General features: G+C 40.7%; 1 protein-coding gene and 2 pseudogenes across 4 annotated transcripts in view; 2 read left to right on the forward strand and 1 right to left on the reverse strand.

Moving 5' to 3' along the window:
• The window catches only part of sh2d3cb (SH2 domain containing 3Cb), a 60,292-nt gene that overhangs the window by 15,989 nt on the left and 21,772 nt on the right, over window positions 1–22,531 (reverse strand). For both annotated transcript variants that reach the window (XM_033619808.2, XM_033619809.2), the window contains 4 exons: window positions 21,457–21,496; window positions 20,034–20,162; window positions 17,829–18,199; window positions 15,822–15,922 (listed from right to left, as the gene is read on the reverse strand). In XM_033619808.2, the coding sequence (XP_033475699.1) occupies window positions 15,822–15,922; window positions 17,829–18,199; window positions 20,034–20,162; window positions 21,457–21,496 (641 nt within the window). The remainder of the gene's footprint in view (window positions 1–15,821; window positions 15,923–17,828; window positions 18,200–20,033; window positions 20,163–21,456; window positions 21,497–22,531) is intronic.
• Window positions 1,525–11,364, forward strand: LOC117252720 (UDP-glucuronosyltransferase 2A2 pseudogene; annotated as a pseudogene). Its single transcript, XR_013492107.1, has 2 exons — window positions 1,525–1,663; window positions 9,282–11,364. The product of XR_013492107.1 is annotated as a UDP-glucuronosyltransferase 2A2 pseudogene (transcript).
• LOC117252719 (UDP-glucuronosyltransferase 2A2 pseudogene) lies at window positions 1,526–7,337 on the forward strand (annotated as a pseudogene). The gene is made up of 2 exons (XR_013492106.1): window positions 1,526–1,663; window positions 4,160–7,337. The product of XR_013492106.1 is annotated as a UDP-glucuronosyltransferase 2A2 pseudogene (transcript).

Consider the following 22,531-nt stretch of genomic DNA (forward strand, 5'->3'; position numbering starts at 1 on the left):
GCAAAGAAGCTACAAAATCTAAAACACGGACGCTTCACACACATCTTCAACCAGCAATCACAATCCGCACAGTTTCAAGATTAGACTCACTAACTCAGTATCTGACAAAAAGTCTCCTCTTCTGTTCCTGAGATATAACGAAGCGTAATGGACAGAAAAGTGTTTTATGCAGAACATGATGATGTCACAGTGAAGCTGATATTTGACCTTTTGGATATAAAATGTCATCACTTCATCATTTTATCCTGTTAGACATACATGAAATTTTGTTGTAATAAGTGAATAATTCTTTAGGGCCAAAAATAAGTTTTTTGAGGTCACAGTGACCTTGTCCTTTCGCCACTAAAATCGAATGAGTTCATCATTGAGTCTAGGTGGACGTTTGTGCCAAATCTGAAGAAATTCCCTCAAGGCTTTTTTGAGATATCACATTTACCAGAATGAGACGGATGCAAGTTCACAATGACCTTGACCTTTGATCACCAAATTCTAATCAATTCATCCTTGAGTCCAGGTGGACGTTTGTGCCAAATTTGAAGATATTCCCTTGAGACCTTCTTGAAATATTATGTTCACAAGAATAGGATGCAGCAAGTCACATTCACCTTGACCTTTGACCCATGACCATGTAAATCTGATCATTTCATCTTGGAGTCAAAGTTGACGTTTGTGCCAATTTTGAAAGGCGTAGTTGAGATATTGCATTTACGAGAATGGAACAGACGTACGGACAACCTGAAAGCATAATGCATCCACGTCTATCACCAACACAGAAGCATAAAGATATCACAGACACACCCGTTAGATGAAGCTGGAGTATCAATCAAGTGAGTTGGACTCTGGTCCTTCACCTCAGCTTCTGTGTAACATGCGTTCTATTGCGAAACTCATTTGTCATATCGATTGTGCCAAAGTCTGTAAACAAGGTTATGGAGTTCATGTTAAAGCACACTGCCTGGTTACACCGTGATGACCTTAACATTATGTCATGCACACTGATGCAGCCGCAGTGATTTAATTTGACTGCTTTCACTCCATACTTACATTTTTTTGTATATATTTAAAATTTTGCCATCTTTTATTTTAATCATGTCCAATGTGTCTTGTTTCCTCTTTTTTCACAGTTTTTTCTTCATTTCACGTGTACAATTTAATGTTTAATGCTGCTGCCTCTGTGATTTTAATAATCAATTTCTTTAATCATGAATACATCACGATCTCACTGAAATAAAGACTTGCTCCAAAAATGTATAGTGTTTTAAAGAAAGGACAAAAAACAAGAAAATGTGATTTAATAAGGAATAAAACAAACAAAATAAATCTCACCAAATCCCATCAAATTAATTTACTATTGTTCCACAGTAACCTGCCACCACAGATCAGTCCTATCTCATTACTACATCTTATGGTCAAGGTCTAAGTTTACTACTGGAGATTCTCATTGAGCCAGTTCTTCCCCTATTTAGCCAATCTACTGTTGCTGCTGCTTCATACTACATACACCCTGAACTTTACTCCTACTCAGAGCCAACACCCTCTGAGCTGCTTTAACCATTGGAGCCGGACGACAGTCAGTCAGAGAGCCATTTGCTGTGAGGGAGGCTGGATGTGCAGACAACAAGCTGGTGCTGACAGGTGAAATCTGTTGACCTGGCTGCTCCCGGTAAGTCTTTGGATCAAACAATCAAGACCAGTGTGGGAGTTTCACAGGCTAAGATTGGGATAAGGCTGGTGGGATGTGGGTTTAAAGCTACAATTTTACTGATTTTAACAGTTATTTTTGTGTTTTATGTTGTATGACGTATAACTATGATGTATAGTGCATGCATAGAGCGTTCATGTAAATCCTGAGAACCTGCAGATGGATGCTATGGTCTCAAAGTCTAGCGGCTTCCAGATGTTTCCTGTTGACATGTTCAACAGAAGCAGGACTACACTTTTTGACACTCACTTTTTGAAGCCAAGTTCCTCAACCACTGTATTTTGAAAGTTCAACTCATAGACAGAATAAAGTCCAGGTTTGGATGTTTAGATGAGCAGACTCACTGCAACAGGAAAACATAATGACAACCAGATAAAAAATAAAACAAAGTATTCTATGTATATGGGAACCAGATTAAAAACAAAGTGTCTGATGTCTTAGTAAGAGCCAGGCTCAAAAGCAAAATGTTCTATGTAATTAAAACAAGAGCATTAAGGGATTATTTTGGAAACAGATGCCTGTCAACCCAAAACATTTCCTCATTTTGTTTCCTGTTTACAGAAAGTGTCAGGACCAGAGTGGTTTTTGTTCCTTTTACAGAGAACTATTTCATGCATTGCTCAAACCTCCCAGGTCTCCAATGTCTCCAAAAGTTTTATAATTCACAAAAAACGTTGTACTCATTTTTAATTATAGCCAAAAATAGGTCACATTATTAGTTCTACTAGTATGTAAATTGAGTTATGGATTACTTTTTAATTTAAATGTGCTATAATGTGTATTATTATTATTATTATTATTATTATTAATTTTATAATGTTTGCAGCACTCTATGCAGCTAAAGCTAAACTTTATTCTCACTGCTGTGGTTCTTAATTCTTGTTAGCACCATGTGTGATGGCTTGTCTGACCTTTGACCTTGTAAATACATAAGGCAGCTGCTATTGATTCCCCTTTTCATAGTCCAACACCTATCATTACCAAGCAACACAAGTTCATGTGCACAAAGCTGTGAAACCTGAGAACATATACCAAGTTCAAAAAGCTTTCCTAAACCTCCTGAGAATTAGCAGCAGGAATTCTCTGTGAGGTTATGTAATCAGGAGACTGTTATCGAGCTGTTGGGATTCTGGATGTTATGTAAGTTTAGGAGCAGGGTGCCTCTGTTTGCTGAAAATCCCTTCCCTTGTAGTTACGTGCATTCACTTTGTTTTGGCTGCACTACTGGAATTTTTAGTTAGCATGCTTGACAGTCATTGCACTCAACTGTGAGTAGGTGGTATCTGTTCATCTCAGGGGTGCAAAATATTCCTGAAGTTGACAGCAGCTAATATCAATAACCATGTGTACTGGTGCTATTTTGCCTGGCACACAACAGTCTTACTCCCAACTGGCAAAACTAAGAAGGCACTATGTCTGCATCTTAATCGATTAAACTAAGAAATTAAATTTGTAATAAGCTATCAAATATTTGCATACTTATTGGCATAGCCACAGGGATCAACATGACAAAAGTGTCATTATCTGCCAATGTCCACAAAGGTCCATGTGGACCTCTGAATGGAAGTCCAAAATGCTGCCCAAACTTTAAGACCATAGATGCCATCCTGCGCATGTCTGCTGTCCATGTCCATTTTGAAGGATATTCGTCCCTTTATACTTGACTAGATAAGTGCCTCTTCTCCTTTGACTAACATCAGCTCAGGTCTTTCTTTTTTCAAACAAACACAAGAACAATGTGACTTTTATGGGAACTCAAATGTCACCAACTTCTTCTAAAATGTCCACCAAAATTAGTTTTAAAGAATCTGAGGTGACAAAAAGGCCACTTTACACATGCAATACCCAGAGCACATTTCTGGTTCTTTTGAAGTTTGTTTGAACTATTAACTCCTGTTAATAATTCTACTGACCGTACTCCTGAAAAAACAAATTGTAGTTCTACTAAGGATCGATTAGTGGGTCATCTGGGAGCTGGACAACTCACAAACTCTGGTTAAAGGTTTTGATGATGGCAGGGTGTGCTGTCTCTTAAAAAAACTAAACTTTGTGAAGATATTCTCTTTTTATCTAACCATTTACCAGACTTCGCAAATTACCGCAGCATCGAAATGATCCTCAGAGGATCCTTAGACTAAAATGAGAAGATCTAAAACTTTATTTATTGCAGATTTGAGATGGAACACAGAGCTGCAGCCGCATGGTGCTTCTTGTCCTATCATTTTTTAAAATATAATCTTATCATTAAAAGGTTCAGGACCTCTGCAACACGGTAAGTCTTATCATTGTCTTGTAAAGCATTAAACATAGTTTGCAAATGAGTCCATCGTCCAGATTTACAAGTCCAGCTTCGAGATATCTGTTCAGCTGTTAGTTAGGGTGATGCATACTCTTAAACTCAAGAACTGTAAGGCCTTGCTGAGCAGGATTGATCTAACATTCTCACATCTCTTTCAGAGATGTACCAACTGATCTTAGCGGCACTTGTGGTGCTGCTCTGCTCTTCACCCTTGGTAAATGGAGGGAAAGTCCTGGTGTTCCCCTGTGATGGAAGCCACTGGATCAACATGAAGGTCCTTGTTGAGGAGCTTCACTCCAGAGGCCATGAAATCACAGTCATGCGTCCAGCAGACAGCTGGTACATCAAGCCAGACTCCCCGTTCTACAAGTCCATAACAATAAATTCTCCCGCTGGTTTTGATGAAGAACAATTTGGATCATTTGTAAAAACAATGGTCAACTTGCGGCGGGATGGTGCTTCACTTTGGACTCGTATATCTCTGGAGTATGAACTGGTGGAACAGTTCTATGAGATGCATAAGAAGTTGATTCAAATGACGGGGGAGATGTTTGAGAATACCAAAATGATGCAGAGCCTCCGTGATGCCAAATATGATTTGGTTTTGACAGACCCTGCGCTGGGTCCAGGGGTGCTTCTCGCTCATCGTTTGGGTCTTCCACTAGTCTTTAATGTGAGGTGGACTATTCAAGGTGATGGGCATCATGCAATTGCACCTTCCCCGCTCTCCTATGTCCCAATACCAGGGTCAGAGCTGAGTGACAAGATGACCTTTACTGAGAGAGTCAAGAACGTCCTTTACTATTTCTTCACTTGTTTTCAAATTTGGTATGTCACAGACCAAAACTACAAACCATTTGTTCATCGTTACTTTGGTAAAGATGTACACTACATAGAGCTGTTTCAGGCGGCAGACATCTGGCTGATGAGGAATGATTTTACCTTTGAGTTCCCACGACCCACAATGCCAAACATCATCTATATGTCAGGCTTTCAATGCAAACCCTCCAAACCCCTGTCGAAAGAATTAGAGGACTTTGTCCAGAGCTCTGGTGAGCACGGCGTCATCGTTATGACATTGGGAACCCTGGTGGCAAAACTTCCTGATGACATCGCTGAGGAAATTGCCGCAGCTTTCGCCCAGCTTCCTCAGAAGGTGCTCTGGAGACACAAAGGCAAAAAACCATCCACCCTCGGCAACAACACCTTGATCTTGGACTGGCTGCCCCAAACTGACCTCCTGGGTCACCCCAAGACCAGAGTGTTTGTGGCCCACGGAGGCACCAATGGAATACAGGAGGCCATCTACCATGGTGTCCCTCTGGTCGGCCTGCCCCTCATGTTCGACCAGCCTGACAACTTCTCCAGGATGAAAGTAAGAGGTGTGGCCAAAGTCCTGGACATTGCAACTGTGAACAGAGACAACTTCCTGGAGGCGCTGAAGGAGGTACTCTATGACCCAACCTACAGGGAGAAGATGAAGGCGCTGTCCAACCTGCAGAGAGACCAGCCCATGGAACCACTGGACCGGGCCATGTTCTGGATCGAGTTTGTCATGAGGCACAAAGGAGCAGCACATCTGAGGACAGAGTCGTACAAGATGTCCTGGATCCAGTACCACTCAGTTGATGTGGTGGCGTTTCTGCTGGCAGTTGTTTTGCTAGGATTTGCTGTTTTCATTTGTGCAGTTAAATTTTTGTGGCGAAGAGTGTTTTCTGGAAGCAAAGTCAAAAAGGAATGAAAAACGTGCTTAAAGTTGGTTGTGTCAGATTCCCTGGATCCAGTAAAAAAAAAAAAAAAACATTAGTAAACTATTCTGCTCTGTATTCAGAGTCCTGAGCAGGCTGCAAACAGTCCGACACTGGTACCCCAGCACACCTAAGTGTGTGTGTATACATCCACAAACCTCACAGTGTTTCCCATTAATTGCCTAGACTGTGGCTCACCAGAGTTTCATAATGAACCGTACATATTGTTGCACTTGTCATTAGAACATTAAAGACTAATGCTGTGTTCTTTGCTATGTCCTCACAATTCAAATCTATACAACCAAGCAACCAAGAAAAATAAAGAATACTGCAGTTCCTTGAATGGCCACTTGAGGCTGACTCCAAAAGCGAGTCAATACCCATAGACCCCCCTGTTAAAATGTCAGACTTTACAGCAGAATTGAGCATGTTTACAGCCTGGTGCAAAAACTGGTTTTGTTCTCAATAGCTAAATGCGTCATTCATGACAGCTGTACGGGCAGTACATTTTTATATAGCTACCGTCTACAGTAACTACAGTCTATGAGTCAGATCCACCCATTGCTTCTCCACAGCTTCACCCCCTCGTCCAAATATGGTCACATCTGGCCCCAAAAATCCAAGATGGCAACAGTCAAAATGCCACATTGAAGGCTTCAAAACGTGAGTCAACAAGCCAGTGGGTGACGTCTATGCATACAACCAATGTGTTTATGCAAGGTTCAACAATAGGGAATGCCCAAGGGCCAGACCCAGGCCAGTGGGCCAGTAAATATAATCAGACAGTTGCTGTTTCGGGCCAGTACTCACAAAAGAAAAGGAAGCGGAAGAAAACATTTCATCGCTTTGCAAGCGACATTACAACATGTGCTTTTCTCTCCAAGACTTTGCCTTGCTATGCCAGTGTCTGTCTCCAACTTTAGTGGAGACAGATTTACTGAAGTACAAAAATAGTTTACAAGACCACAAAGTTCTTCATAGATCTGTAGCCTCTTAATTTCCCCCCAGAGTTCACCAGATTTATGCATTTCACTTTAAAATGTACAAAATTTTCTTCTGGGTGAGCATGCCACCAGAGCCCTCTAAAGGGTCCAAGGTCCACCGACCGCAGTCTCACAAAATCCTGTGCAAAACACTACCTTATATCACATAACAACCTCAGCCAAAGACCTCATGTTTCTGTTCTGTTCTGTTCTGTTGTTTGGTAAGCAGCATGTCTCAAAAATCTGTAAATAATTAAATACTATCTGGTGGAAAGTTTGACCTTTCGTCAAGCCAACAGCTTTTAGTCTGCATCCAGGGATGGTTTTGAGGAATTACTCGGAGAGGGTTCTTTAACATTTTTCTATTCTCATTAACCACTGTACTGGCTTTAATAAAATTAAATTAGCTTGATTTATGAAAACTGACATATATATTTTGTGATTTTTTGTCACTAGCGGTGGGTGATGATTTAATACCATTTATAATTTTTAGTAATAATATGATGTTGACATGTTTTTGTTCCACTAATTCATGTTCTACAAATAATGATTTTGAGCAAGCTGTATGTGCAAAAGAAAAAGTTTAATAAAGCATTTTAAGAGTTTGGACTTGTGTACTGCATAACTGAGTAACACAATTCATTGCTTCTCAAAAATGTGATTATTTCATATGTACTTTGGCGACTATCGTTGTGTGGCACCAGTCTGCAAACATAATGAACAACTTGCATCCTGGACAATACATACAGTATACACAGTAATGTATACACACAGGACCATTTTTGTACAGTATACAAACATGATGACTCAGTGTTTTACATAAACAAATACATTATACAGTCAGAACCATAATAAAAACCTTATAAAATATTGTTATCCATATCATAATAATGATTACAACTTTATTCTCCAACCACTATGTATCAATCCTTATTTTTGAGACGTACTGGGAACAAATATTTCATGAAATTAATACATTTTATGCATAGTTTATCCAGCCAAAAATGTATGCTGCCATCTTTGTCCTGTTATGTATCAATCATATTATAATTTCTTAGGATTTTAACACTCAAAGTTGTATTTTCTGCCTTCAAAAATAACACAATCACAGCCCAGTCGCCAGAAGAAAATCTTGCCGCTATACATTTCTGCAAACCACAAATACTTTACATTTGTATGTTTCAAATGTATCATATCAACATTTCTAAAGTGACATAGTGAGGTTGAGAGGATGGTGGATGGCGTAAAACCTAGGCGAGATGCCTGTCAAGCTGCAGACCACTGTTCAGGACCGACAAACAACAAAACCGGTTGGTATTAGCAACCTGTTGCTGTTTTTCCAGTGGCTTTTAAAGGACCAGTGTGTAGAATTTAGTAGGTGTGGTGGGAAAAAAATCGATACAGCATAGCATCGGGATATTTTTGTTTGGCAATACTATATCATCACACAGTGCCACATATTGATTTCTTTATTAGATAAATTATTTATATGACAAATGCAAAGTAAACTTTAAACTGGAATTATATAATCAGGTGTTTTTTCAGTCCACTAGATAAATTTTGCTGCAGAAAATGACTGAAGTGAGATGAATAGTCTGAAAACTTATTAGATAAAACAGATGTTGACAAAGTTTTTTGGGGACGTAATTTACAGTTGAAAAAGGTGATAAATTGCAATATATAAAAAATATTTTTATCGCAATACTCGGCACATCGCAACATATTTAAAATCGTAAAAATATTGTATCATGACTTAAGTATTGTGATAATATTGCATTATGGATCCTCTGGTGATTCCCACCCCTAGAATTTAGATATATTGGCAGAAATGGTATATGATATTCATAACTATGTTTTCATTAGTGTTTAATCATCTCACTAAGAGTCATTGTGTTTTCGTTACCTTAGATTGAGCCATTTATATCTCTATACAGAGTGGGTCCTCCTCCACAGAGTTTGCCACACTTTTTTTGCATCAACCTCTGTAGCTCTCCTTCGCTTGGCACACGCTAGAAGTTTCAGTTGTTGCAATCTGGAGCCTCAAGACTAGATGCCAATAAATCCACACACACTAGACCTTTAAGTGTGGGTGGTTTTTAGTGGTCTGCTGTTGCTTTTCCCGCGAGGATGGTGCACGAAAAGCGGTTATTTTCAGACACATTTCCTGCCAGGATAACACCACAAAAAGTGGTATTTTAAGACAAAACATGATCTTTTCCTAGCCATAACTAAGTGTTTTTTGTGCCTTCAGTTACATAATAACATACAAATGTAACATATCCATGGTTTTCCAAACTGTACAATGCCGACATTTATTTTGGTGATTGTGTTGAAAAGACTACAGCGGACCATAGAACTGTGCATAATATAGAGATGCTCACAGTTGGCACAAACCTTTCTTATACTATGACGTATTTGAAATTAGACAACTCTGTTCTCTATTTTCAGTTCTTTATGTTAAATTGTTAGGTTTTTGGATCCTCTTGAGCTCAAGAAATGTTAAGACTTGTTGAGCAGGATAGATCTAATATCCTTACACCTCTTGTCAGAATCTTTTTCAGAAATGTACCGACCGATCTTGGTGGCACTTGTGGTGCTGCTCTGCTCTTCACCCTTGGTAAATGGAGGGAAAGTCCTGGTGTTCCCCTTTGATGGAAGCCACTGGATCAACATGAAAGTCCTCGTTGAGGAGCTTCATTCAAGGGGTCATGAAATCACAGTGGTAAGGACATCAGACAGCTGGTACATCAAGCCGGAGTCCCCGTTCTACAAGTCCATCACTGTGGAATTGCCTGCTGGTTTTAATGAGGGACACATGGAGTCATTTGCAACCAGAATGATGAACCTACGACGGACAGGTGCTTCACTTTGGACTCTTATATCTCTGGAGTATGAAATGGTGGAATTGTTCTATCAGATGCATGTTCTGGTGGTTCAGATGGTGGAGGGGATGTTTGAAAATACAAAACTAATGCAGAGCTTCCGCGATGCCAAATATGATGTGGTTCTGACAGACCCTGCAGCTGGTGCAGGGGTGTTTCTGGCTCACCGTCTGGGTCTTCCAATTGTCCTCAATGTGAGGTGGACTATTCAAGGTGAGGCCCATCCTGTAATCGCACCTTCCCCACTCTCCTATGTCCCAATAGCATTGTCAGAGCTGACTGACAAGATGACCTTTCCCGAGAGAGTCAAGAACGTCTTTTGCTATTTCTTCTTATGTTTTCAAGTTTGGTATGTCACAGACCAGAGCTACAAACCATTTGTTCATCGTTACTTTGGTAAAGATGTACACTACATGGAGCTGTTTCAGGCAGCAGACATCTGGCTGATGAGGAATGATTTTACCTTTGAGTTCCCACGACCCACAATGCCAAACATCATCTATATGTCAGGCTTTCAATGCAAACCCTCCAAGCCCCTGTCGAAAGAATTAGAGGACTTTGTCCAGAGCTCTGGTGAGCATGGCGTCATCGTTATGACATTGGGAACCCTGGTGGCAAAACTTCCTGATGACATTGCTGATGAAATTGCTGCAGCTTTCGCCCAGCTTCCTCAGAAGGTGCTCTGGAGGAACAAAGGCAAAAAACCATCCACCCTCGGCAACAACACCTTGATCTTGGACTGGCTGCCCCAAACTGACCTCCTGGGTCACCCCAAGACCAGAGTGTTTGTGACCCATGGAGGCACCAATGGAATACAGGAGGCCATCTACAATGGTGTCCCTCTGGTCGGCCTGCCCCTCATGTTCGACCAGCCTGACAACTTCTCCAGGATGAAAGTAAGAGGTGTGGCCAAAGTCCTGGACATTGCAACTGTGAACAGAGACAACTTCCTGGAGGCGCTGAAGGAGGTACTCTATGACCCAACCTACAGGGAGAAGATGAAGGTGCTGTCCAACCTGCAGAGAGACCAGCCCATGGAACCACTGGACCGGGCCATGTTCTGGATTGAGTTTGTCATGAGGCACAAAGGAGCAGCACATCTGAGGACAGAGTCGTACAAGATGTCCTGGATCCAGTACCACTCAGTTGATGTGATGGCGTTTCTGCTGGCAGTTGTTTTGCTAGTATTTGCTGTTTTCATTTGTGCAGTTAAATTTTTGTGGCGGAAAGTGTTTTCTGGAAGCAAAGTCAAAAAGGAATGATGAATGTGAAGTGTTCTGCTCTGTATTTAGAGTCCTGAGCTGGATACAAACATTCTTACACTGGTAAAGTGTGACGTAAAGTGGTCATGCTCTGTTTCTTTGTGTGTTTGTTAGAAAGATGATTAAAACATATGTAACAACGCAGTTTGGTAAAACGTTAGAGCTCGAGTCAAATCAGCCACCTTTAATCCATATCCACGATTCTTCTGACTACTTTGCTATTTTTTGAGTAGAATTTTTCTTCCTATTTTTCATTTTTGAGGTTACTGAAACAAATGTTCATGCTTAGTTTGCTAAGTATCCAGTTCTGTGTCAAACATCTTAAAATTTGTTATCATTCTGTATCTAAATGATTTTTTTGCACTAAAAAAGAAAATAATGAACAATACAACTGTATGTGTTTATTGGAATGCATATGCACTGAATATTTTGTGTAAGCTATTAATAATGGGTACTGATTCTGTTAAATAAAGAACAACTTAAATGAATGGTGACATATTAAATTACTGTTTTGTTCCTTGAAGCAGGTATCAAGCGGGTATTAACCACCAGAGCCTGGCAGCTTATTGGTGTCTTCTTACACTACTTATATAGCTGAATTAGTTTTGGGTTATTGTCATCAGGTAGTTCTCATAGGACACTGTCATTGTGTTTGAAGCTTCTGTTCACTTCTCACAATCATTTACTGTCTGACATCACAGCCGACTGTTTCACAGCTTTTAATATGTTTTTTAAAGAGATTTTTCTATTTGCATTTTGTCTTTATCTGAGAGATGACAGTGTGGACATATAAGAAACTTGAGGACAGAGGGGTATGACATGCATTAAACAACTAATGCAACACAAATATATGTCAAGGCAATTGAATCGAACACAACTGGACTTAGTTTTGTCTTAGAAGACGTTTCACCTCTTATCCAAGAGGCTTCATCAGTTCATGCTTGTCAGACTAGGCTGGAACTAGTCTGACAAACTGGTGTGGAAAAACCCAGGTATTTAAACTCTGAGGAGGTCTTCACAAGGCCAATGATGTCATTGGTTCGTTAGTGCTCCAATGGTGTGTCAACGACGGTCGTTGAAACTCCTGCTGCAAAGGTGGTCGTTGGAGTCACATGAGGCCATTTGTGAACAACCATTGTTTTTAGAGGTTAAGCTGTTAAGTCTCCTGGGCAAGGATGAAAGGACAGCATCGCAGACCTCCTCCTCAACTGAGAGATGGTTTTTCCAATTTCACATAGATGGCTTCTTTTACACCTCTTTCAAACCATCTGTCTTCCCTGTCCAAAATGTGCACACTGCTGTCTTCAAAGGAGTGTGCTTTCTCCTTGAGGTGTAGATAGACAGCTGAGTTTTGCCCTGATGAGTTAGCCCTTCTGTGTTGGGCCATGCGTTTGTTTAGTGGCAACTGATGAAGCCTCTTGGATAAGAGGTGAAACATCTTCTAAAACAAAACTAAGTCCAGTTGCTTTCGATTCAATTGCCTTGAGATAACTATGACCTGGATAAATGAGAATATCCACAGGCAACACAAATATAAATATAAAAAAACAGCTATATCACTATAATACCATACTAGCCTGTGGTGTGTGTGGTGTGAGCACATCTTTATTATGAGCATTATGTCTATGTTTTATCTTTTGACATTTCTGTATTGCAGCATCATTTCCTCATCACCTAACAAACACATATATCTGTGATTAACTAAAATAATTTGATACCATCGGCCATGTCATTGAATTGGTGTGTTTTTGACACAGATAAAATCAAAGCATCCTAAAAAGTTTTACAGTTGCCCTTCCCCCTGTGCACCAACTTTGCAGATGGTCTGTGTTTACTGGTTAGAGAGAAAGAAAAAAAACATCCATAAAGATTTTACAAGGCACTTTGGTGAAAAGTTAGGCCTTCAGTCAGGTGATTAGTTTTTAACCTTGTGATTTTATGATATGGTGTTGCTGTGTTACCATTCCATATATTTATGAGTTAACTACAGGGCACAAGCAATGAAATATTTTTTTGTAAATGATTGATAGTGGATGTTGTCTCTCTTAAATAATGGATAACTAAAACTAGAATTACCACCTTGTGGTTGTAAGCCTCCGCGTACCAGTCAAGCTGCAGTCAGGGCAGGAATTTCACAAGGGCCACGAGGGCCATGGCTCTCGTGGCCTCCTCATTTGGCCCTGTGCCCTTGAAAAAGATATCTGCCCTAAGGCCACAGTGGCCTTGATGCCATGCCCACACTGCCCCAGGTGATTTTGCGGTTTTCTCCTCTGCCTCTTTCCTGTCAACACGGCTTTGACACCTGCGTCTTTTGAGAAAAAAAATGAGATGACATTCTGGACTCTTACTGAGCAACTTCAAATGAGACGATGCGTACATCACCAGTGGTGGGTTTGATTCGAGCCTGGCATGAAGAGCTCGGACAGACTGTAACGACAGTTTGACACCAATCTATCACCGGCCAACCAGGAGACTTCATCAAACGCCCGGGCAGGGATTGGCACTGAGACCCGGTATTAAACAACCCAAGGCAAGTTTAATCAACACCGTATAGTAAGCTCCACTATTATCAGCGTTACTTTTTAAAGTTTCGGTTTCATGTATCATCGTTCTGCTGCAGTGCAGATGAAGGGAATATAACTTCAAGATGACTCTAGTTAACGACAACTACGCTTGTTACTGTGAGTAAGTGCGATAAAACCTCTGCCAGCCAAGCCAATACTTTATCAATAGCTACATGTGATCAGCATGTAGACAGCCATATTTCAACCCGCTCTGTCCACGGTCTCTCATTCACCGCTATTATGATTCATGATCGCAGTCAACACAAGCACATCGCACTCGCAAGGCTAACAGCAAGGTGTTAAAGACAAACTAAATGAAAGCTGTGTGTGTGTAGGCTAACACTTTATCTGAACATGTACCTGAAAGCAGCGACCTGCAGACAGTGAGTGTCCTCAGTAGAGGAGGGGCAGAGAGCAGGATGAATGACTGATACTGATGTTTGTCTTCATGCTGAGATAACGTGACTTTCTTCACTCAGTGTTGTGATGTCAGGAGGAATATTTATATTCCAGTGAGATATTATTGGGTTTTAAATAGTGACTTTGTTGTTGTAAACATGACTGTTGCTGCCATGGACTGTACAAAACTATATCCTGTGTAACTGACCTGTAAGGAAAGTATCAGGAAGTGAGGTGTGTGTGTGTGTGATAGTAGATAGATAGTTTTCTTATAAATACATGAATCTGGTTGTTCTATATTTAAAACACATTGGGTTTATTAGTACTATTAAATAAATCTCATTATTACTTATTATACTCATCATTATTACTTGAGCTTGTTTTATTTATTAGTCCTTAAATTCATTATGAACGTGGACTTAAAATCATTGTTTTATTTTATGGCCTTGCTGCCCTCAAAAAAATTGACAACACGAAAGGCTAAGTGGCCTTGCCCTTAAAATGATGAAATTCCAGGCCTGGCTGCAGTAATAGATTACATCCATGTCTGTGAAAACGCTGGCATGAGGGCATAATAAATACTGACAATTAAACAAAGGACAACTAAAACAAATGGTGACATATTTAATTACTGTTCTGTTTCTTGAAGCAGGTGTTATTATTAACCACCAGAGCCTAGCAGCCTATTGGTTTCTTGTTACACTACTTATATAGCTGAATTAGTTTTGGGTTATTGTCATCAGGTAGCACTTACAGCACAATACCATTGTTTATAGTTTCTGTTTATTTCTCACAGACACTTATTGTTTTACATCAGATGCATAGAGAGAGAGAACCTAGAGACACAGGGTTATGGCAAGGTTTAATAAAGGTCCTGTACCATGGATGTTGCCATGAGGCTTTCTACATTTTTCAAGCCAAAAAAACCCCACAACAAATTAAAGGGAAAGCCTGATATTTTTCAACCTGACCCCTGTTTTCTCATGTCTCTGTATTTCAGTGACTAACGGGAACAACAATTTCTTTAATTTGGTCCAGTATTAAGCCAGAGCGCTGCAATGTAACCACTCTTGGCTGGTTCGCACCAACATTTTACATCCACTAAAAGTGCTTGTTTTTGCCACCAACACCTCAGATTATTCTTCTAAGTGTCTGACGACATAATGGAAGGAATTCCTTTTTACATTTAACTGGGTGCATTAAGGGTTTACTTGACTCAAACCAGAGTTGGTGACTGTTGAAGCAGTGAAAAGACGAACAATAAAATACTGTTTATTTGAATGGAGTCTGGTGGTTTTGGCTGTTTCTGGTTAAACACAAAGGATCCTACTCTTCGACAAAAACGTCAACCTCTACAGGGATCCTTCTCGTAAGGTTTCATACACTTAGAATAACAATCTCATTGTCAGCAAGTATAACAGCAACAGAAATCTTCATTGGAAATACAACTATTATAAATACAATAATCAACAACAATCAGTGCAACAAAAAATATAAAAAAAGTAGCTGTAATTTAAAAAACGTCTTTGAACAAATAAAAACATGAAGGCGTTGTAGTGTGTGTGGTGAGAGCACATCTTTATCATGAATTTTAAATACATATGGTTCATCTTTTGACATTTCTGTAGTATCTACTTACTAATCACTAAGGGCTGCCGCTTCTAGGAGCGTCATAAGTTCGATACTTTTTCACTGAAAGATGAAACAGTTGTATTTGTATTATTTGTATGTGATTTTTACTTACTAATTCATATGGTGCGAGAAGCAGCTGGCCCTCCAGGTATTTTCACCATTCAAAAAAGTTTCCACACCCCTGGTGGAGACGGTAAACCTTCTGTACTTGCCCATCAAAGTAAAACTAACAAAACACTCCCTGGTGGACTGACTTGGGACAGAGGACATGTTTGGAATTTCAAGTTGACCTTATTTTCACCTGTTAGCCCTGAGGAGTATTTTCAGGTTCAGTTCATTATTAAACTTACTGTTGCTGTTCAGAGAGACAGAGGATTCTCCAGCAGTCAAAAGAGGCTGATCGTCCTGTTCACCGTTCACATCTGCCTCCCTGTGGTGGAGAGAGGAAGGACTGCATGGAGACACAGAGAAAGAGAGACAGAGAGATGGCAGATGGTTATCGCCACACAGGAAACAGTAACTCATTTTGAATTTGTTTTATATAAAGAGGGAGTTGTGTCGTCTGTTATGTTGCTTCTTACATCTTATCAGCCTTTATTACAACTACAATTACCGCCTTGCAGTTGTGTGCCTCTGTGCACCAGTCACGTTGCTTTTACAGTTTACATCCATATCTGTGAAAACATGGATGCTTCACACCCACCTTCCCCCCGACAGCACAGAGGATCTGTACAATCAGCACAGTTTTAAGAAGGACACCAAGATTAGAGTCACTAATTCAGTATCTGACCAAATGTCTTTCCTTATGTTCCTAAGATATGACTTTGAATAATGGTAAGAAAAGTGTTTTTGCAGAACATTATGATGTCACAGTGACGTTAAATTTTTGACCTGTTGGATATAAAATGCCTCATCAGTTCATCATTTTATCCTTTTAGACATTTCTGTAAAATTTCATAATAATTAGTGTTTGAATTCTTGAGTTTTGGCCAAAAACACGTGTAGTGATGTTGCAGTGACCTTGACCTTTGACTTTCGATCACCAAATTCTTAACAGTTCATTACTGAGTCCAAGTGGACGTTTGTGGCAAATTTGAGCCAATTCCCACAAGGCATACTTAAGTTAGTGAGTTCACAAGAATGAGATGGAACCAATGTCACAGTGACCTTGACCTTTGACCACAAAATTTAAGCAGTTCATTATTAAGTCCAATTATACAACAGTTAGTTCCGGCCCTGCAATCTGATTGGTCGAGAGACAGTAAAACCGTGACGATATTGGAGTACAACATCACGGTTATTTCACTGTGTATGTATCACTCCGCCTCACAGCTGATTGCAATCAACAATCAAATCAAAACTGACGGTTAGTGTCAGTTAGGTCAGCAGTTGCGTTGTAGGCTAATTAATTCATCCACTGTCAAACAGCCAAAAATATGGATTTATTTCCTAAAATAAGTTTTGAATTGAACTATGAATGGTCATCAGAGGAAGATGAGGGAGAGGAGAAGCTGAATCCATCTGAGCACACAGACAGGTTTGTCAGTGTTTCATCAGCGGAGCTCAATGACTTGGAGAAAAGCAACATACTGTCAGATCAGAAGGCAGAGTCGGCTGTGCCTGTGAAGCCACAGTCCACCATGCAGTCACCAGAGACTTATTTCACCGGCTGCACAATTAATGGAAACGTGCAGATAAATGTGTATAAATAGTAAGTGCCTGGCGCACCATGTCTGCGTTACATAGCAACGGTGACAGCAGAGTCCTGAGGGAACTATTTTTGTTGGCGGAAGACAAATAAAATGCTTAAATTATATATTTTGTCCTCATTTTTCAACATTTCTTAATCAGCCTTGCTTATTTAACTGTTGAACTGTTGTATAAAAGCAATATCACACTGGAGCTCATGATGTTATACTCGTATATCGTCACGTGACTGTCTTCGGCACTCGGCCTGCGGCCTGTTGCCTATGATCGAATCACAGCCGTGACGATATACGAGTATAACATCACTCCCTCTCATGTGATATTGCTTAAGTAGATGATGGTGTCAAATTTGAATAAATTCCCTCAAGGCGTGAGATATTGTATTTGCGAGAATGATACGGACGAGGTCACAGTGACCTTGACCTTTTGACCTTTGACCATCAAATTCTAATCAGTTCATTACTAAATCCAAGTGGATGTTTTTACAAAATTTAAGAAAATTCCTACACATTATTCCTGAGATATAGCATTCACAAGAATGAGATGTAGGAATGGACAACCCATAAAAATAATGCCACGCCGATCGCCAGCCTGGAGGCATAAACAGTGAAAAAATGAAGTGCTCTAGTCTCTTTTTAGTGAAACCTTACCTTCTCGGACAAACTCTCTCCTCTCTGCTGTGGCAGGAAGGCGGGCTGACGGCAGTGCCAAAGGCCGTCTCCAGGTAGCTGAGAGGCAGCGTCCTGTTTACCGGATGGTGAATCTGAGCTCCACACCACCGGGTCAAAGCCGCCTTGCTGCCCACGTAGAAGTGAACAAGAGCCGGTAAAGAGTCGAAGGCCTCACCCTCCAGGCTGTACTGTACCCGAGTGTATGTCTCACCGGACTGAACCACCGTCCTCCTGATGACAAAGTGAAGTGTTTTCTGCTCCCAGTGGCTGGTGAGGACAAAGTCGCCCTGACTGGACTGAGAGTCTCTGATGAGGAAGTCTCCGTGGTTCACTACCAGGCTCTCTGACACCTGAGGAGACATTTTAATCATTAATTAATATTGATAAATATTATGGAAATACACAAGTTCTCAAAGAAGGTTCAAACTGCTTAGCGGTGATCAGCGTGATGGCATAATTTTTGGCAAAATTGTAACAAATTTGACTGGTTAAAAATGGTGCCACAACCATTTTTATTGCTGATTTTTTTTTTGCAGGTAAAGGATATGTCTATGTTGAGGTTGGTGTGAAAAAACATTGGGTTTGGTTTTAGTTTTGGCTTTGCCTTATTAAATTAGTTCAAACTGGGATGAGGCTGACATAAATAAAGTGCATCTGTTCTGTGGACTTATATAATGAAGAAGTATATCTGATATCTGAGATTCTCAAATAGAAAAGCCTGTCAACCAGGTCTAATAATAAGAATAATATTGTATATATTCAATCATCCCTCTATTCGCCTAAATGATGACTGTTTACTGTGTTACTGCAGCTAATTAGAGGAACTCCTGCATTTTGTTTTGTTTTGGTTTTTGTTTGGTTTGGTATAAATCTAAATTTCTGAACAAGATTGTGCCTTCAAACTATCAGCTCAGCTGGTGTTTGAACAGAGCTCCATCTTGTGGTTGAATCACTGCATTACTCTTATTCATGAGAATTTAAGGTCATAACACAATTCAGATGTTTTATTTTAAAGTAAAACTCAAGGTAACATCCCAGTGGCCAGTTTTGTTTTGGATCCTGTAATTAAAAATTGGATCATTAAGCTCCACTTGTTAACCAAAAAACTAAGTTGAATCATCTGAATAGTAAATTACCTAAATGATAACAATGTAATTTACTGTAAAATTTTTAAATCCTGTAAAAAAGATGCTTTGTTCACTTTCCTAACAACGAATGAAACTAGGGTGATTTTTAGGTTTATTAGTGGCTATCTCACTAACTAACAAGATACACTACATACTGTACAACATACATACAACTAATCCTTAAATAGAGAAATACATGTGGCACGGACACAACATGTCACGTAAGTTATTACCACAGCTGGTTAATGAGGGTTTGGAAGCGTAGAACATATATGAACAAGTTTTTAATTAATTCTCAATAATAAACAACAGGATGTATCGATGTGATTGATTTATTCTAATGTGAAATATAAATAACACCCACAGGGTTGCTCCTCTGCTTCGCATATGTCTGGTATGATGCGGTATTCACATATAATAATTTTTAAACAGACTGCATTCATTATTTAGACAGTTTTATGCATTTTTTAATCAGCCAGCTCTGTGACATTAACGATGCATGCCCACGATACGCCACCACTTTGCCCAAACTCGTGTCAGCCCTGCATCGCCAGTCGCTTGTGACTACAGCTTGATCGGCTGTCTTGATGTAAGCACCGGGAGCACATGTCATGCCCTCTCATTGCTCCGCCAGCCTGATCCACATCGCAGGTATCCCAGCATGCTTTGTGTAGCAAATCAGTCGCTTCCAATATACAAAGAATGGAAGCCAATTTATGGTCATGTATTATTGTGTATAATGGGAATGCACCGTAAAGTTGAGCAGTGTGGTGCCTGCACAGCAACGATGGCAATGAGAATAAGAATTCTGAATATAAAATATGGTTTAGCAAACTTAAGTTTATGTTTTTTGTTTGTTGAATTATGCATGACTAATATTTTTCTAATTAACGTTAAAAAAAATCTCATATACCCCCTGCAGTACTCCAAAGTACAACTAGAGGTACCCATACCCCCATCTGAGAAACACTGGGTTAAGATTAAGGTAAGCCTAGTGACAAACATAAAACCTGTGTGTGTGTGTGTGTGTGTGTGTGTGTGTGTGTGTGAGGCAGACCTCCCAGGGGATGTGTCCGTGGTACCAGGCGTGGCTCTTCAGGTTGCTGCCGCTCAGCTTCAGCTCCTCCTCCAGCTGCTTCCTCAGTTTCTCCGTCGCCGGCTCCAACCAGAACTTGTCTTTGGAGAACTTAAAGGGCATCACAGGTGCACAATCAGACACAACAATCCGACAAAACAAACACAAAAGAAAACATTAGTTTAAACCAGTCATGTGGCATCTTCTGGCTTTAGGTTCACATCCCAACAGATATGTTTACTGTCCGCCGCATGTCTGCTGCTTCCTGCTGTCTAAATATGGCAAACCAGACTCCACTCTTTCCTTAAAAACCTACGTGAAACGTTCGTCCTCTGAGTGAATGAGCATTGTGGGTAAATCTGGTCGAACTGCAGCCCTTTTCAGCTCTGTTTTTTGTGTGTGTGAGGACAGAGGGGGATGAGGAGGGAGGACGGACAGCTCTGGCATTCCCACACTGGCATCGACACTGGCGACACCAGGGGCCCGAGACCCATGCTGGAGTCTTGGCCTCGTCGCCTAGGCAACGTCATTGTGTAATGGGGGTCATCACTCAGTGGTGCTTTGTCTGATGCGTCTTTATACAAATACAAAAAAAAACAAAAACGAAGATACTGTATATCAAGAGTTTACACCGACGCCGGGCTGGGAATGCTTTTGTTCAGACACACACACACACACACACACACACACACACACACACACACTAATTACTGTTACAACACTGTGTTATAGATGACATGTTGTTTTTCTTCTCCCTGACACCTCCCACCCCTCGCTTTTTGACACAATGGTTTGTCCCACTGGACTGTGAATCAAGGGCTGGGCATCGGGCCAGGACCACTTCAAAACAACATGAGAGAGTGTGTGTGTGTGTGTGTGTGTGTGTGTGTGTGTGTGTGTGTTTTAGAGATGGAAAAGACCTGGAAGCCCCTAATGAATAGCTTTAATTTCATTAGCATTATCATTCATTGCCAGCTTGTCCCTTTCAGACAAGTGTGTTTGTCAAGTATCCAATTATAAGTCAATGAACTGGAAATTCTCTCGCTCTCTGTGTCTCCTTCTACCTTTTCCAGGCAGAGCTGCCGGCCGGCTGAATCGAGGCTGCCGCAGTTACCAGCGGCAACCACAGCAGCTTTAAAGTATTTCCCCACAGAGGACCGCATTCCCGAGTCCTTTCTGTCACCCGTCCTGATTGAATTAGAGCCTGAGTGCTGTGTGTGGAGGATCACAGCAGCAGAGTTTTAATTTAACCTTTAACTGAAAATGGTGCCGCTGCTGAGAACAGAAAGTGTTTTGTCTGACAAGAGGAAGAGAGAAGAGCAGCATCACTGCAAAAAGGAAGCCAAGTAAACAAGATAAGAGTGTTAAATGAAAATAGATTTGGAGTCATAAAGAGGAAGCCTACCTTCACATATTCCCCGCTGCTGTCTGTCAGGTCCTGCTGACTGAAAAACAAAAGAAACGAGAAGTTGAATCAGAAAAACTCAGTAATGCTTTTTTATAGAGATCCCTAACCCTTCACTGTTGTTGAAGACGTTTTTCTGCCTTTGCTTGACCAAAAGGATTTATTGTATATTTGGATATTATATCACGGAGCCCTGAGACAGGATGACATGTAAACATCAGTGTTCTTTGTAAACTCTGGTTAGCTGGTCTGGGTCCATGTCATTGGTTCGACAACCCATTGGTTCGACATCCCATTAGTCCGACTGTCCGCGGTGCTGAACGGCTCGCGGCGGGCGTATGGTGCGCTGCGACCGGTTTGAGGCGGAGCAGGCTCACAGCTTATGAGTTTGTCACTTTCTTTTTCATTTTAACCCACACCATGATCTTTTCCTGACCCTAACCAAGTAGTTTTTGTGCCTAAACCTAACCAGACCTTAACCACAGGGCATCATGATGATTTCAGACTTCGGAACAATGAGTTTAATATGGTCGGAACAATGGGATGTCGAACCAATGGGCAGTTCCCGCTGGTCCTCCCTGACCTGCTGTACACTGAAGTACTGACCCACACTTACCGTAAGGGCCTTTGTGATGGTCCGACAAGCTGTCAGAGTAAGCATGGAGCCCACACTGTAACCAACTGCACCCCCTGAAGAAATATTATCAAATTTTTGGACAAATGAAAGAGTGATTCCAGAGAGAAGCAGACAGAGGGGTCTACAGTGTGTGTTTGAAGGATATATCCAGGATGTCAAACTGACTCAGCAGCAACAACAGATTAAAAAGACAAAGATAGTTAGAAGTATAGCAGTGCAGATCACAGTAAATGAACCACCACATCACTGAAAATTGAAACATAGGACAATGAAAATAAAGGGGATTTTTGCCGATGTTCAACCAGCTGTGTGTCATCTCGCTGAATGCCACTGCTGCTGCCAGCCAATGGGCAGACAGGGAGCCTTCGGGGAAGCCAAATACTGTTTATCTGCACACACTGTGATGACACACAGCTGGTTGAATATGAGCAAAGTCTC

This window comes from Epinephelus lanceolatus, chromosome 9, assembly GCF_041903045.1.
Source record: "Epinephelus lanceolatus isolate andai-2023 chromosome 9, ASM4190304v1, whole genome shotgun sequence".
Lineage (NCBI taxonomy): Eukaryota > Metazoa > Chordata > Actinopteri > Perciformes > Serranidae > Epinephelus > Epinephelus lanceolatus.